This window comes from Equus przewalskii, chromosome 19 (assembly GCF_037783145.1).
Source record: "Equus przewalskii isolate Varuska chromosome 19, EquPr2, whole genome shotgun sequence".
Lineage (NCBI taxonomy): Eukaryota > Metazoa > Chordata > Mammalia > Perissodactyla > Equidae > Equus > Equus przewalskii.
The window spans coordinates 30,533,868-30,549,652 of record NC_091849.1 but is presented as its reverse complement, the minus strand read 5'-3'; the positions used below and the strand labels follow the sequence as shown (position 1 = coordinate 30,549,652).

At 48.7% G+C, this 15,785-nt stretch overlaps 1 protein-coding gene across 50 annotated transcripts; it reads left to right on the top strand.

The window, feature by feature from the left end:
• The first annotated feature begins 1,624 nt into the window (after nt 1-1,624).
• MDC1 (mediator of DNA damage checkpoint 1) lies at nt 1,625-15,783 on the top strand. 50 transcript variants are annotated; one of them, XM_070585503.1, is made up of 17 exons: nt 1,680-1,701; nt 4,167-4,305; nt 4,861-5,241; nt 5,327-5,402; nt 5,696-7,155; nt 7,292-7,342; nt 7,677-7,742; nt 7,895-7,984; nt 8,098-8,184; nt 8,354-9,151; nt 9,257-9,300; nt 9,792-12,098; nt 12,180-12,293; nt 12,425-12,607; nt 12,831-12,956; nt 13,067-13,177; nt 14,321-15,783. In XM_070585503.1, the coding sequence occupies exons 1-17, from the start codon at nt 1,699-1,701 to the stop codon at nt 14,486-14,488; spliced, it is 6,204 nt and encodes a 2,067-aa protein (XP_070441604.1). In that variant the 5' UTR covers nt 1,680-1,698; the 3' UTR covers nt 14,489-15,783. The 50 variants fall into 50 exon arrangements, with proteins under 50 accessions (XP_070441638.1, XP_070441651.1, XP_070441613.1 ...); XM_070585539.1 differs by having other exon boundaries at nt 7,892-7,984; nt 8,354-8,575; XM_070585500.1 differs by having other exon boundaries at nt 7,892-7,984.
• The last annotated feature ends 2 nt before the right edge of the window (nt 15,784-15,785 follow it).

Here is a 15,785-nt window from a genome sequence, read left to right as displayed (position 1 = left end):
TCCACGCTGCAAAATGAAGGGACGGATGGGTGGGTACTGAGTTTTTGGTTTTGGACTTTTTTTGTTTTTTTATGAAAAATGATCTTGCGCAAGATTTCTTTCCTCTATGCCTGAGTTTTTTATACACAAAGGGAGTCGTTTTCGGGGATACAGGATTTGGGAACCCTGGGGTGCCAGGGGTTGGAAGGAGGAGTGGGCACGCCCTGAAAGCTCCCCGCTGCGGTAGCTCTTGGGAAAGACAGGACTGCTTAGCTCAGCGAAAACTGGGGAGACATGCAGCACCCCTCTCTGCTATCTAACAGCTGGTCCTTTGGTGACCCAAGGCGTGAACTCCAGTAAGCCGCTGCTCCCCCAGATACTCGGAAAGACTATTCCTGCTATTCCCTTGGGAGTTTTCTAATGATAATGTTTAGGAAGAGAAACAAAATTGCAACAAGGGCTTGTCAGGATAGAGATGTAATTGTCTAGAGCTTACGTTCAAAGAATAAGTTGAATGGTTTAGAGAAGCTAATATCTGGGATCTGTGAAGCCAGAAGTTTCCTTCCGTGTAGGGGATCTGGACCTTAGAGCAGCATTGAAGACACTGGGGTCTTGTCGAACAAAAGTGTGGGGTGGGGTGTCTGATAGAATTTCAGTGTCTGTCCACTCTTTTTCAATTCGCTAATTTTACTGACCAGGTGGCTTGCCATTGCAAGCTCTCAAAAACCCCAGAATTTAAAAAAAAGGGGGTAGGGAGAGGGGTTGATGGGAGAAAATTGGATGGGCTCAAGTCAAAGTGGCATGTTTCTTCTCAGGGATTAATTCATTTGTTAGATACTAAGTGTCCACCAAACCAGGAGCTAGGGATACAAAAATGATCAAAAATTAGCTCCCTGGACTCCAGGATCCTGCAGTTTCGTGGGAAGCGTATAAACCATGGAGTGTGGTAAGCATAATAGAGGACATGTGATATCAAGGTCATCACTGATAATTCACATTGTATTCAACACACATTTCTCAGTCACCTAAATGAATGTCAAGTTGTATAGGACCCCTCTACCCACTTAAAATAGAATGTTTCATGTTTTAAGGCATGATCACGATGAAAGTAGTTATTTTGTGGCAGTGAAGACAGTTCAGAATTTAAAATCAGAGGACGTTTCAATTTGTCTCTACCTTATACTAACTGTAGGAACCTAGGCAAGTCACTCAACTTCCCTCTGTAAAATCTACTTCTGCCTATTTGATCGCGGTGGTCAGGATGAAGTGAGATAACGAATGCAAAAGGAATTCCTAAATTATACATATGTCATGTTGTTACCATCCTCTTAGTGTGAGATGATGAAATAAATGATTGTATCATCCTTCTTCAGCCCTCGAAAGACCTCGGTCAGCCTTTAAGATGGTTAGCAAAACAGTGCTCTCTGTTCGCCTAGGATCTTTGCTTTAGGAAAATGACCTCAAAATGTCTATCAGGGATGTATTCTCAGAGGGAAAGTGACATGACTTCTACTAAACAAACCAAATCAAAAAGAAATGAACTTTCATTGCAATGAGTAGTCCTCAAGCGCCACGCCTACGGGCAGTTCTCCAAACTGCAGCCTCCGGCCACGACTGCAACCCGCAACCCATTTTTATTTCTCATGAGTCAGCGGACACCATGTCTGGGAGGACTGAGGAAGGGCGCTCTGGCCGCACCAGACGCATCGGGCGACGACTATGGTAAGCCCCTCTATCTGCCTCCGGCAGCCAGACTCTGTGGTCGCGGTTTGGAAATCTGCGCGGGAAGTGGGCCTTGGGTGGTGAAGTCGTAGTGGGTTGTCCCTTGGAGCTGCCCAATCGGGGTGCGCGATTCTTGTGCGCGCAGGACGGCCTCTGATTGCCGCCTCACACAACGGATCTCAGGCCCCTCAGAGAAGCCGCCCCTTTGAGCTGTGAGGGGGCGGGGCGGGGGCGGGGCGGCGGGGCTACGGCGGTGCCTCCGCATTGGAGACCTGATCAATCGGCGTGCCGCAAGACTGTGAAAGACAGCGGCGGGAGCCAATCAGAGAATCGGCTCCCTCCCGGCGCAAGCACTCGCGCCACCGGCCCGCGGCCGTTACTGGTGGCGCGCGCGGGGCCTCAAAGTAGGTGAGTTCTGGGGGACCTCGCCCACAGTTCCCCGGGTGCCATCTTGGTTCTCCCGGAGGACGGGAGGGGCGTTCCGGGGGTGCGACTGGGCGGAGGAGATTTGGAAGTTAGCTTCTAGGATTGTAGTGTTCATCTTTACTTGATGCCCCTCCCCGAGTTTAGGTATGAAGACACAGGGAGACGTTGGGCCCGGAGGGAACCCACTGGGATGGGGATCAAAGATGGTGGCCATTGGATTAGAGCCAAGGGTCGTGGGCACCCGCTGAGTTCGCCAATCTTGAGGACGGAGTTAGTACTGTCTCCAAGGAGGCGTCCTACTTTCCTTTCCTGTCAACAGTTTCCCTCTAGGTTGCCATCTTTCTAAGTGAATTCCATCCGTGCTATTTTGAGTTTTCGTCTTTCTTCTTTCATCAGGAGAGTAGGGTTAATTTTATGTTTGGTTCATAAATGTATCCTGAATACTTCGAACGGCACTAGGTGCGCAAGGACTACTGCTGAGTGAATATGATGGACCCTAGGGGAAAAGACAGTTCTGCTGGCCCAGTTCTCGAGGGGGTGTGTGACGGCAGAAAGGGAAAGTAATGGTTACCATCTGGTGAGAAGTGTGAGGATAATTTCAAGTCCTTTCACCGCTGTGGAACAGGTAGGAACACCAGAAAGCAGGGAAGACTCCAGGAAAGGCTTTGCTAAGGAAACGACATTAAAACTGAATGATAAAAGATAGGTAGGAGTTGGACCAGAAAACTAGGAGCAAAGGGCCAAGGCGCAGGTTAAGGCATGCAGATGTGGGGGACAATAGGAACAGTGTTCAGAGAGTGGGGAGAAGATTCATGTGGTTGAACCATAGGCTTGGGAGTGAGGCACACATTGCAGGACATGAGGTTCAGATCATACAGGGTCTTGCTAAGGAGTTTAGATTTTATTTTATCCTGTGGGCTTGGAAAACCATCAGAGATATGAAACAGAGGAGAGACATCTGGGTGACCTTGGGCAAATTCCTTAACCCATCTATGTTACAGTTTCTTTATCTGAGAAATAGAAGATAATGATAATACTTACTTGACAGGATTCTTGTGATGATTCAATGAGTCAGTTAATATAAAGTAACTAGAACAATGCTTGACACATAGCAAGCGTCTGTATATGTCCACTGTTATGATTCTTTGCAATTTAGTCTGATCACACTGAGATGATCTGGTAAAGGGTAAAAAGCATGCGCTTTGCAGCCACAAGTACCATTATTCTTGTCCCTTCCACTTATCTGTTATGTTATCTGGAGGAAATTATTTAATATTTTTAGTCTTCGTTTCCTAAATGCCTGCCTCATGTGGTTACTATGCCTGACACATAACACAATGCCCAACATATAGTTGATGCTTGGCAAACGTTAGCTCCCTTTAAAATGGTGTTTTTCAAACTGTGAGTTGCAACCCAATAGTGAATAGTAAAATAAATTTAGTAGGTTGCAAATCAGCCTTTAAAAAATAGAGAGAGGGGGCCAACCCGGTGGCATAGTGGATAGGTTCCCATGCTCAGCCTCCACAGCCCGGGGTTCACAGGTTGAGATCCTGGGCGCAGACACACCACTGCTCATCAGGCCATGCTGTCGCGTCCCATATACAAAAAATAGGAGGATTGGCACAGATGTTAGCTCAGGGACAATCTTCCTCAAAAAAAAAAAAAGGAGGCAACAGATGTTAGCTCAAGGATAGTCTTCACCCCCCCCAAAAAAAAATAGAGAATAGAAAAAAGTAGAGCAAAAACTATCAGTGTGTTGTATATAGTAAGGCTAGGCATTTTTTCTCAAAACTTTTGTCTATATAAATAAGCCCATGTGTTTGTATATATTTGTGTACTTGGGACGTAATAATATTTATTTCTTATTCTGTGTCATGGTCAAAAATATTCTTTAAATGCTTCAGAAGGATAACAGAATGATCGGTGGAAAGAGAAGCATGAACCTCGGAAACTATCCAGGTTTACCCCGGTTATCACTCTTTTCTCTGAGGCTGTGTGTGTGAACCAATGATAGAGATGATGATGTGTTTCCTTCCCAGATGATGGAGGACACCCAGGCTATTAACTGGGAGGTTGAAGAAGAGGAGGAGACAGAGAGACCCAGTGAATCCTTGGGGTGTAGCTTGGCGCCCGTAGGGCGACTGCGTATCTTCAGTAGTGCCCATGGACCAGAAAAAGGTCAGGGGGTATTGGGTGCTAAAGTACTGATATAGACCTCTTATTTTTGTAGAAAGTAGTGGGAGGGTTGCAAGAAGCTTGTATAGGTTTTAAAGAGATCTGAAAAACTTTCTTTACTGGGAATGGAGAAGAGGGGGCTGATTGAGGTGATTGCTCCAGGCAAGTGCCCTGGACTCACTGGGGGTGGTTTTACTTTACTAGGAGATAAAGAAATTCAAATAAAAATCCAATGTGGTCTCAAAATGGGTGGTAGTGATGGTTGCACAACAATGTGAACGTACTTAATGCCACTGAACTGTACACTTAAAAATGGTTAAAATGGTAAATCTTTTGTACATTTTACCACAATAGAAAAAAACCTAGCGTGAATGGATGGGGTATTGACTATGAATAATGCATTACATGTATTCTTCAATACCTAGATGTCCTGGGGCCTATTATTTGTCTAATGCCTATGGGGACCTTGCGTGAGTAGTGAGGTACTTAACAGGAACATTTTCCTAATAGCAGGCCAAGACTCTGGCCTGGGAACCTATCTGCCTCTCTGATTCTTAGATTTCCCACTCTACCTCGGGAAGAATGTGGTAGGCCGAATGCCTGATTGCTCTGTGGCCCTGCCCTTTCCATCCATCTCCAAACAACATGCAGTGATTGAAATCCTGGCCTGGGGCAAGGCACCTATCCTCCAGGATTCTGGGAGCCTCAATGGGACTCAAATCCTGAGGCCTCCTAAGGTCCTGAGCCCTGGGGTGAGTCATCGTCTGAGAGACCAGGAGTTAATTCTCTTTGCTGACTTGCTCTGCCAGTACCATCGCCTGGATGCCCCCCTGCCCTTTGTCTCTCGGGGCCCTCTAACTGTAGAGGAGACACCCAAGGTACAGGGAGGAACTCATCCCCGGGGGCTCCTGTTGGCTGAGGACTCAGAGGAGGAAGTAGGTAAGTGTGTATATTGGGAGGGTGGGTGAGGAGACAGGGATGGGGAGTGTAAAACTGTCAACTTACTCCTGTCTACTCTTGACAGATCCTCTTTCTGAAAGGCATGTGGTGAAAGAACCAAGGACCTCATCTTCTTCTTTGGCAACAGTAGTTCCAGAGAGGTGAGTACCGAAGGGCCAGACATCTGAGTCTTCAGAAGGAGGAGGAACCAGGGGCTGGACGATTCATCTCTAAGAGATAATTATCATGAAAGTGATAGCTGGGGAACTACACATACTGTTTTACTCTGGTGAATTTTTATTGAGCACCTTTGATGTGCCAAGTGGAGAATTCATTGCTGGAGATAGAAAAACAAATACTACCTCGTGTCTGCCCTCAAGGAGTTCACAGTTGAGTGGGGTATCCCTTCTTGGGAAATAGATTCTAGACTCTTTCTGTTCTCTTCCCTTCACAGTGATGAAGAGGGGCCTTCCCCTGCCCCAGGTGGCCCTGGGCCACCTTTTGCCTTCAACTTGGACAGTGACACAGATGAGGAAGAAAGTCAGCAACCAGCAACAGGGGAGGCCTTCTCAGCTGCCATGACAGATGCCACTGTAGAGACAGAACCGCCTAAAGCCATCACAACTGAAATCCAGCTTGAAAAGGATCAGTGTTCAGTGGAGGAAAGGGACACTGCCACAAAAGTCAAGAGGGATGCAAGGAATGAAGTGGTTCCAGTTGGAGTGATTCTGGAGAGGACCCAACCTGCTGAGGAGGACAGTGACACAGATGTGGATGATGAGAGCAGGCCTCCAGGAAGGCCAGCCGAAGTCCATTTGGAAAGTGCCCAGCCTTCTGGCTTCATAGACAGTGATACTGATGTGGAAGAAGAGGGGATCCCCACGACCCCAGCTGTAGTTCCTATGAAGAAGAGGCAAGTCTTCCATGGAGATGATGCAAAGAGTCCTGGGGCACCTGGCTTGGCGAATCTGCAGGAGAGCCCAGCTGGTAGTGATACAGATGTGGAGGAGGGCGAGGCCCTACTAACGGTCCCTCTGGAGAGAAGCCAAGCCTCCATGGTGATCGATAGCAATACAGATGATGAGGAAGAAGTCTCAGCAGCACTCACTTTGGCACGTCTGAAAGAGAGCCGAACCCTTACCTGGCACAGAGATACAGATGTGGAAGAGGACAAGGCCCAACCTGTGGTCCTTCTGGAGCAAAGCCAAACCTCCGCCAGGAGAGACAGTGACACAGATGTGGAGGAGGAGGGGCCCCCAGTGGAAAAGAGAGGAACTGTCCCCAAGGATTGCACAGACAAAGCACATTCAGAAAAGAGCCAGCCTCCTCTTGGGGATAGTGATATAGAGATGGAGGAAGATAAGAGCTCACCTGCAGTCCACCTGGAGAGAAGTGAAGCCTCTGCCACAGTGGACGTCAACACACAAGTGAAGGAGGAAGTCCTACCAGGGCCAGCTGTTACACCTCTGGAGAAGCATCAGGTGCCTGTGGCATGGACAAATCAAACAGATGTGGAAGCAGACAGGGGCCCAGCAAAGCAGCCTATGGTGTGTCTAGAGGAAGCCCAGCCTCCTCCAGTTGGGGACTGTGAGATCACATCCTTAAATGCCTCAGCAGTGACAGATGTAAGAAAGAGCCAGTTTCCCACAGGAGGGGATGCTGGGACGGAATGGGCTGTGGCTGTTCTTGAGCAGGAGAGAGCTCCTGAGGCGGGGGCCCAGGGTGGGTCACCTGTGGCACTAGTGGAGCAGGGCCTTCTCCCTGTCTCAAGGGAAAACCTAACAGATCTGGTGGTGGACACAGGCACTCCAGGGGAACCCACCCAGCCACGGAGAGAGGGAGCCCAGACCCCCAAAGAAGGGAAGAGAGAACCACGTATGGATGGGACCAAGGACTCTGCAGATGCCCGTGATGGTAAGTGCTGGCCTTCCTTCCTCCCTTGACCTTTAAGAGAAAGAATATTTATAGAGTGGCTTAGTCCGTTCAAACTGCTATAACAAAGTACTATAGCCCGCGTGCCTTATAAACAATAGAAATTTATTTCTCATAGTTCTAAAGGCTGAGAAGTCCACGATCAAGGTGCCAGCGTATTCAGTGTCTGGTGAGGGCCCTCTTCCTTGTTCATAGGCAGCCGTCTTCTCACTGTATCCTCACATGGCAGAAGGGCACAAAAGAACTCTCTGGGGTCTCTTTTATAAGAGCACTAATCCCATTCATGAGGGCTCCCCCTTCATGACCTAATCACCTCCCAAAGACCCCACCTCCTAATACCATCACATTGGGGATTAGGTTTCAACATAAGAATTTTGGGGGGACACAAACATTCAGTGCATTGCATAGGGGTTGGAGTTGGGGAGAGAATAGTAGAGAAAAAGTAAGGAGTTAAGGGTCAGATATGACTTTTCATTATCTATCCTATATTCCTCCCTGACTAGATTCTGAAGATCTAGACCTACAGGCTACCCAGTGCTTTGTGGAGAAAGAGGGTCAGAGCCTGGAAGGTGAGGACACTTGGGTCTGATGGGAGCTGGGAGATAAGACTGGTGGTCTTTGAAAGGCATGAAAGCTGGCATGGGCAGGGCAGGAGACCGGGAATGGGAGCCTGGAGTTCTGTGGAGGAGCTGTGCTTAGGCCATCTTTTCCTGTGCAGCAGTCCAGAGCACGGAGGATGAACCTACCCAGGCCTTCCTGTTAAGTCCACCCCAAGAGCCTGGCCCTTCCCGTTGCAGCTTCCAGGCCGAAGGTATAGGAAACTCACCCCTCCTCTATGCCCTGATTGGGCATCCTTGTTTTCTCCCTCTACACGTTTCTTTCATATTCTTTGACTCTTTTGCTGATGTTTCTCCATCTCATCAGAAAAAAATGCCATATTAAGTCAGACCTATGGAGCAACTAGTCTAGCATCGTTTTTAAAGAGGCTACCGAGAGAGCTTTTATATGAAGGTATTGTCTTACTTTTTGAGACAAACATTACATGTTATGACTATCCTCCTTTTTCCAGCTTTCCTTTAATAATCCATTTAGATTTATTATTCTTGGATTTATCTTAATCCTTTCTCAACCTGTTACCTTTTCGGTCTTCATCCCTCTCTCTGTCTAACTCTGCTTCCAGGTGCCCTGGATGAGCTGTGGGAGGTCTTGGCTACACAGCCATACTGTCCAAGAGAATCTGAGGCCTCTGAGACCCAGCCCGTTGCCGCCCACCTTGAGGCCCATGGATCTTGCCCCTCACCACCTAGGGCAACACCAGGAGAACAACATCCAGAGAGCCCAGTTCATGCAGAGCCACTGGGGATTCAAGGAAGAGGGATGCACACTGTGGAGAAAGACATGGGTACACCAGGAGAAACAGCAGACAGGGTGAACCCTGAGAGAGGACCATTGGAGAGGGCAACCAAGAAACCGCCACCAGAAGGAGAGAGAAAAGATGTGATGGGAGAGGAAGAATTAACTTGGGGGCTACGGGACAGTCAACAAAAACAGGTGTTAGCTAGAGACACTCAGAGACAAGAGTCTGACAAAAAGGTGACAAGTGCAAGTCCCGAAAGTGGTATGGAGAGTTTGAAGGTAGAAATTGAGACAGCCAGGGAAATACAAGAGAAAGAGAGAGAAAAGCAGACTCTTGCAAGAGAAATATTTGAAAGAGAAGCAGAGAAATTAGTACCAGGGAGAGTGTGTGAGGTAGGTGGGTTAGAGGTCAAGGTATCCAAAGTGATACAGGAGAGAGGCCCTGAGGCAGGGGAGCCAGAGAGAGGGACCCAGGACCAGGAAGGGCAGGCCTCCAGTCCAACACCAGAGCCTCGGGTGGGGGCTGGGGGCCTTCAGGCACTCGCTTCAGCTGTGGTAGCTTCTGGGAGCCAATCAGGTGGAGGAAGGGGCGTCCCAGTGAGTCCCAGGAGGCAGGAGAGAGGTAAGTGAAGGCAGAGGGGAACCTAGGGTGGTACATAGCCCCCATCACCCCCTAAGTAACTGACTGCTTAGACCTCAGCCACATTTGTCTTTGCTTTCTGTCTAGACCACTTGAATTGCAAGATGCCACCTGCTGAGAAGGCTTCTAGGGTGAGACATGCTTTCTCCACCTCTCCAAACTCCACGAAGATCACATCCCCTCCACTGCCCTTCCCCTGACCTTGCTTTAGTCTACGCCTTTCCCCATCTCACTTTTCTCCCATTCTCACCACTCCTCAGATGGCTTCTATCCCTTTACCCCTGGCACCTGTTGTTTTCCATATCTGTTTCCCAAGTTCTGTCTCCCTCTACCTGACTCAGAAAGAAAGTCCCTTTCTTTATATCTCTTCCCCCTTTCCCCCAACCATCCTCTTCATTACCATCATCCATATATGGAGAACACCATACTGGCGTTATGGGGAGAGGTCCCTGGGAAAGAGGACTACTTCCTCCCCAGGGAGTTCCCCGTCTAATGGAAGGGGGTCACAGATAGAAATGCCAGTGAGCGCACCCTAAACGCAAACAAGTATCAAGAACAGGATCCAAGTCCTTTCTCTCTTCTCTCTGCCTCTTCCTGCCTCACTTCTTGTGTTTCTCCCCAGGGTGATCAGGAATCCCCAGAGGCTTGTCTGCCTCCTGCAGTGACTGAAGCCTCAGCCCCGCTCCAAAACCCCCTCATGTCTCAGAGCCAAAAACATCCTACACCTCAGCCTCTGCCTTCCTTAGAGCTGCCCATTCCCAGGGCCAGGCAAAATGGGAGTCAGGGAGCCCCAGAGATTCCTCCCTCAGAGCTGGAGCCTCTGCATCCAAAACCCAAAGTCAGGCCCCGGGGGTCCTCCAGGATGTTACCCTCTCCAATGTCTTCTATAGCCCCTGAGTCCCACCCTACCACCCCCACAGACCAGCCTGTCAGCCCTGAGCCCACATCTCGGGCCACTCGGAGCAGAACATACAGGTCTTCTGAAATGACCCCTGCACCAGTTGTCCCCACAGCACCTGAGCTGCAATCTTCCACCTCTAAAGACCAGCCTGTCACCGCTAAGCTCACATCTCGGGCCACTCGGGGAAGGACACATAGGTCCTCTGTCAAGTCCCCTGAACCAGTTGTCCCCACAGCCCCTGAGCTCCAGCCTTCCACCTCTAAAGACCAGCCTGTCACTCCTGAGCCCACATCTCGGGGCAGGACACATAGATCTTCTGTCAAGGCCCCTGAGCAAGTTGTCCCTACAGCTCCTGAGCTGCAACCTTCCACCTCCAAAGACCAGTCTGTCATCCCCACACCCACATCCCGGGCCACTCGGGGCAGGACACATAGGTCCTCTGTCAAGACCCCTGAACCAGTTGTCCCCACAGCCCCTGAGTTCCAGCCTCCTACCCCCACAGACCAACCTGTCACCCTTGAGCTCATATCTCGGGCCACTCGGGGCAGAACACACAGAGCCTCTGTGAAGACTCCTGAACCAGTTGTCCCCACAGCTCCTGAGCTGCAGCCTCCCACCTCCAAAGACCAGTCTGGCATCTTAACACCCACATCTCGGGCCACTCGGGGCAGAACACATAGGTTCTCTGTCAAGTCCCCTGAACCAATTGTCCCCATAGCCCCTGAGCTTCAGCCTTCTACCCCCACAGACCAATCTGTCGCTAGTGAGCCCACATCTGGCACCACTCAGGGCAGGACACATAGGTCTTCTGTCAAGACCCCTGAACTAGTTGTACCCACAGGTCCTGAGTTCCAGCCTTCCACTTCCATAAACCAACTTGTCACCCCCAAACCCACATCTCAGCCAAGGACACATAGGTCTTCTGTCAAGACCCCCGAACCAATTGTTCCCACAACCTCAGAGCTCCAGCCTTCCACCCCCACAGACCAACCTGTCACCCCCAAACCCACATCCCGGGCCACTCGGGGCAGAAAACATAGGTCTGTCAACACCTCTGAACCGATTGTCCCCACAGCCCCTGAGCTCCAGCCTTCCACCCCCACAGACAAACCTGTCACCCGCAAGCCCACATCTCGGGCCACTCGGGGCAGAACACATAGGTCTTCTGTCAAGACACCCGAACCAATTGTCCCCACAGCCCCTGAGCTCCAGCCTTCTACCCCCACAGACAAACCTGTCACCTGCAAACCCACATCTCGGGCCACTCGGGGCAGAAAACATAGGTCTTCTGTCAAGACCCCCAAACCAATTGTCCCCACAGCCTCACAGCTCCAGCCTTCCACCCCGACAGACCAATCTGTTACCCCTGAGTCCACAACGCAGGACATTCGGGGCAGAAAACATAGGTCCTCTGTCAAGACTCCCCAACCAATGGAACCCACAGCCCCTGGCCATGAACCTCCCAGCCATACAGACCAGCCTGTCACCCCTGAAGCCATAGCTCCGGCTAGTCAGAGCAGGACACTAAGGACTTCTATAATAAGTGCTGTGCCAGTTCCTACCACCCCTGAATTCCGGTCTCCTGTCCCCACAGACCAGCCTATTCCCCCTGAGACCATCCCTCAAGCCAATTGCAGCAGGAGGCCAAGGGCCACTAGGAAGCAGGGGTCCCCCACAGCTCCCATTGTCCATGAACCCTGCTCTGCACCCCCTGAACCTAACTCGAGGAACCAAAGACGAAGAGCAGTGAGAGCAGCTGAGTCCCTTACAACCATTCCTGAGCCTGCCTTTGCCCAGCTTCCTGAGGCGCCCACTCATGCTCCCCACATCGAAAAGGTAGAGGCAGCAGGTACATCTGGGTTCACCCCAGAGCCCCAGCGTAAGGCCTCTCAAAGCCACAAGAGGCCTTTAGCTACCCTGGATTTACCCCCACTTCAAAAACGGCTCCAAAGAGGGAAAGTCTCCCAGAAGACAGCGTTCCTCCAGGAAGAGGAAGATGATCCCACAGAGAGACCAGGGAAGAAAGAGGTGAGGAGAGGGCTGGGACCACAAAGCTAGCAAAGGGCTTAGGGGCTCAGAAACTCCTACCAAGATCTTTCTCAATCCCAGGTTGTAGTGATGCCAGGACCAGGCAAGAGAAAGAGAGACCAAGCAGAAGAAGAGGGAATACTGAGCCGCAGCCTCCGAAGAACCAAACCTAACCAAGAGTCCACAGCCCCCAAAGTAGGAGAGAAAGGGCATGAGGCTTTCAAGGGAGACAGATTTGGGAGGATGGGAGGAGATGAAGGGGATTTTGGAGATGGGCACTGATGGCATGGGTTGCTGTGACCAGCTCCGGCTAACCCCCTCCACAGGTGCTCTTCACAGGAGTGGTGGATGTTCGAGGAGAGCGGGCAGTACTGGCCCTGGGGGGAAGTCTGGCCAGCTCAGTGGCAGAGGCTTCCCACCTGGTGACTGATCGAATCCGCCGGACGGTCAAGTTCCTGTGTGCCCTGGGGCGGGGGATCCCCATCCTCTCCCTGGACTGGCTGCACCAGGTGAGAGATCAGGAGATGATGATGGACCAATAGTGATCGTGACTGGAGAAGACTGCTCACATACGCTCTGGAAAGTGGTGGGAGGAAAAGGGGGTACAGGAAACAAGGGAAGTTGGTGAGGCAGAAAGCTTCATTCAAAACATTTTGTGAGCTCCATACAAATACTAGAACAGCTGGGTGAGAGGCTGGGCTGAGGTTTGATGCTGATTGCTACCATCCTTAGTCCCGCAAAGCTGGTTGCTTCTTGCCACCGGATGAATACGTGGTGACCGATCCTGAGCAGGAAGAGAACTTTGGCTTCAGCCTTCGGGATGCTCTGAGCCGAGCTCGGGAGCGAAGGCTGCTGGAGGTGAGAGGCTATCTTCTGCCCCATACTTCAGCCCTCCCTCCAGAGGTTTCCCAGTGGTCCATGGCCTCTCAGTGCATACATCTACTGCTCCACCATTTTCTTCCTCTTAGGGCTATGAGATTCATGTGACCCCTGGAGTCCAGCCACCTCCACTTCAGATGGGAGAGATCATCAGCTGCTGTGGAGGCACTGTCCTACCCAGCATGCCCCGGTCCTATAAGGTATGGGTGGTATGTTCTGGATCTGGGGAGGTGGCCAGAATGGGAAAAGGTTGGAGGACAAAATGGAGGTACAGATGGGAACACAGAGTACTGTGAAGGTAGAGGGAAGACCTATGGTACAGAAAGGGGCTGGAATGAGGGAAGAGGTCTGATGATACCAAATGGACTTATTTTTATTTTGTATTTAAGAAATTTTCAAATATACACAAAAGGAGCAAGAATAATGCAGTGAACCTGCATATACCTATCCCTCAGATTCAGCAGATTAATTTAGATTTTGCTACATTTGCTCTATCTCTTTTTTTCCTTTGCTGAGGTATTTTAAAGGAAAACTGCAAACATCATATTATTTCCTCCTACATACTTAAAGTATACATCTCTAAGAAATATGTACATTTTCTTACATAATCACAATGCTGTTATTGATGCATAATAAAATTAACAATAGTTTCTTGGTCATTTTCTCATATGCCATGAATCAAATTTCTCCACTTGTCTGAAAATGTTTTTTTACAGTTCAAAGCAGGTCCATGTATTACCACAATTGTTCTATCTCTTAATTCTCCTTTACTCCAGAGTATCCCCCCACCCATCCAGCCTTTTTTCTGCCATTGACTTTCCCCAGAAAGTAGGTCAGTTGTCCTTTACTTATTTTTATTTTTTGCTGAGGAAGGTTCACCCTGAGCTAACATCTGCTGCCAATTTTTGGTCTTTTTATATGTGAGCTGCCACCACAGCATGGCCACTGACAGATGAGTAGTATAGGTACACGCCCAGGGACCAATCTGGGCTGCCAAAGCAGAGCGCGCACAACTTAACCACTAGGCCATTGGGGCTGGCCCTTAGTTGTCCTTTAGAATGTTCTGCAGTCTGGATTTTTCTACTTGCTCCCTTGTTGTATGCTTTATCTTATTCTTTTATTTTCTATATTTCCTGTAAATTGTAGTTAATTTTAAAGGCTTGAATAAATTCAGGTTCAGCTTTTCTGGCAAGAGTACTTCATTGACAGTGCAGTGTCCTCCATCTGGCTTCATATCAGGAGGTACTATTTTAGGGATGCTAAGACTGATTCATGGGTCTTGACCCTATTTCTAGGATTCTTTTTCACCCCTGACTTTCTGTCTTTGCTCTGTCTTTCCCCAGCCTCAGAGAGTTGTGATCACATGCTCCCAGGACTTCCCCCGATGCGCCATTCCATCTCGGGTCGGGCTGCCCATCCTCTCACCTGAGTTCCTGCTGACAGGAGTGCTGAAGCAGGAAGCCAAGCCAGAGGCCTTCGTCCTCTCCGCTTTGGAAATGTCATCCACCTGAAACCCCACCCTATTTGCTCCCAGACCAATAAATAAAGTGTTAGAAGATATATGGAAGAAAGAATTTAGGGCTTTAGAAAGGATTGGGATGTATTGATCTGATTTGTCTTGGAATATGGGTGGAGCTGAAAAGACTTATGGGTAAACAGAACAATAGAGAGCTTGGGAGCCACAGATTTTCTTAAATGGCCATTTAAAATTGGCTAATCCCATGCTCAGACATCTTGAGCAGCTCTAATCTTTAGTTAGACTGATGTACATATTGCTCCGTGGCATACAGTGTCCTGCCTCCCCTTTGGAAGCCATCTCTTTGTCTTTTCTTACTGGGATTCCTACTCATCCTCCAAAAGATTGTGGAAACAATTCTAGTGTCAATAACTTGAAGGGATGCTCGGAGTGAGTAAATTTGAGAGTGCAGTTACAGAATGCTGCTAAAATATCTTCCCCTCCTCTGGCTCCATTTTGTTAGAAGTGTCCTTTAGCTTTGACTTTGAGCAAATCTCTGCACTTTTCTGGCCTGCTTTTCCAGTCTTTATAAAATTAGAGTTTAGGCTTATCCTCTGTGATAAATAAATATTCACTCTGTGCCTTATGGTGTAGTGTAGGTTTTTTTTAATGTAACATTTCTTAAATTTAAATTTTAAAAGTTGGTTGATTACAAGGATGTGGAGAAATTGGAACCTTTATACATTGCTGGTGGGAATGTAAAATGGTTCAGCCACTGTGGTAAATAGTTTGACAGTTTCTCAAAAAGTAAAACATAGAATTACCAAGTGATCCAGCAATTCCACTCATAGGTATACATCCAAAACAATGAAAACAGTTGTTCAGACAAATATTTGTACAAGAATGTTCATATCAGCACTTTTCACAAGAACCAAAAGATGGAATAACACAAATGTTCATCAGTGGATGAATGGATAAACAAATCGTGACATATCCATACAATGGAATATTCAGCCATAAAAGGGGATGAAGTAGGATGAACCTCAAAAGCATGCTAAGTGAAAGAAGCCAGACACAAAAAGTCACATTGCATGATTCCATTTATAAGAAATACCTAGAATAGGTAAATCCATAGAAACAGAGTAGATTGGTAGTTGCCGGGGCTGGGGGGAGGGGAAAATAGGAATGACTACTTAATGTGTACAGGGTTTATTTTGGGGTGATGAAAATGCTTTGAAACTAGAGATTGTGGTTGCACACATCATAAATGTACTGAATGCCACTGGACTGTTCTCTTTAAAATAGTTAATTTTATGTTATGTGAACTCCAATAAAAAAGATGATTGATTAGT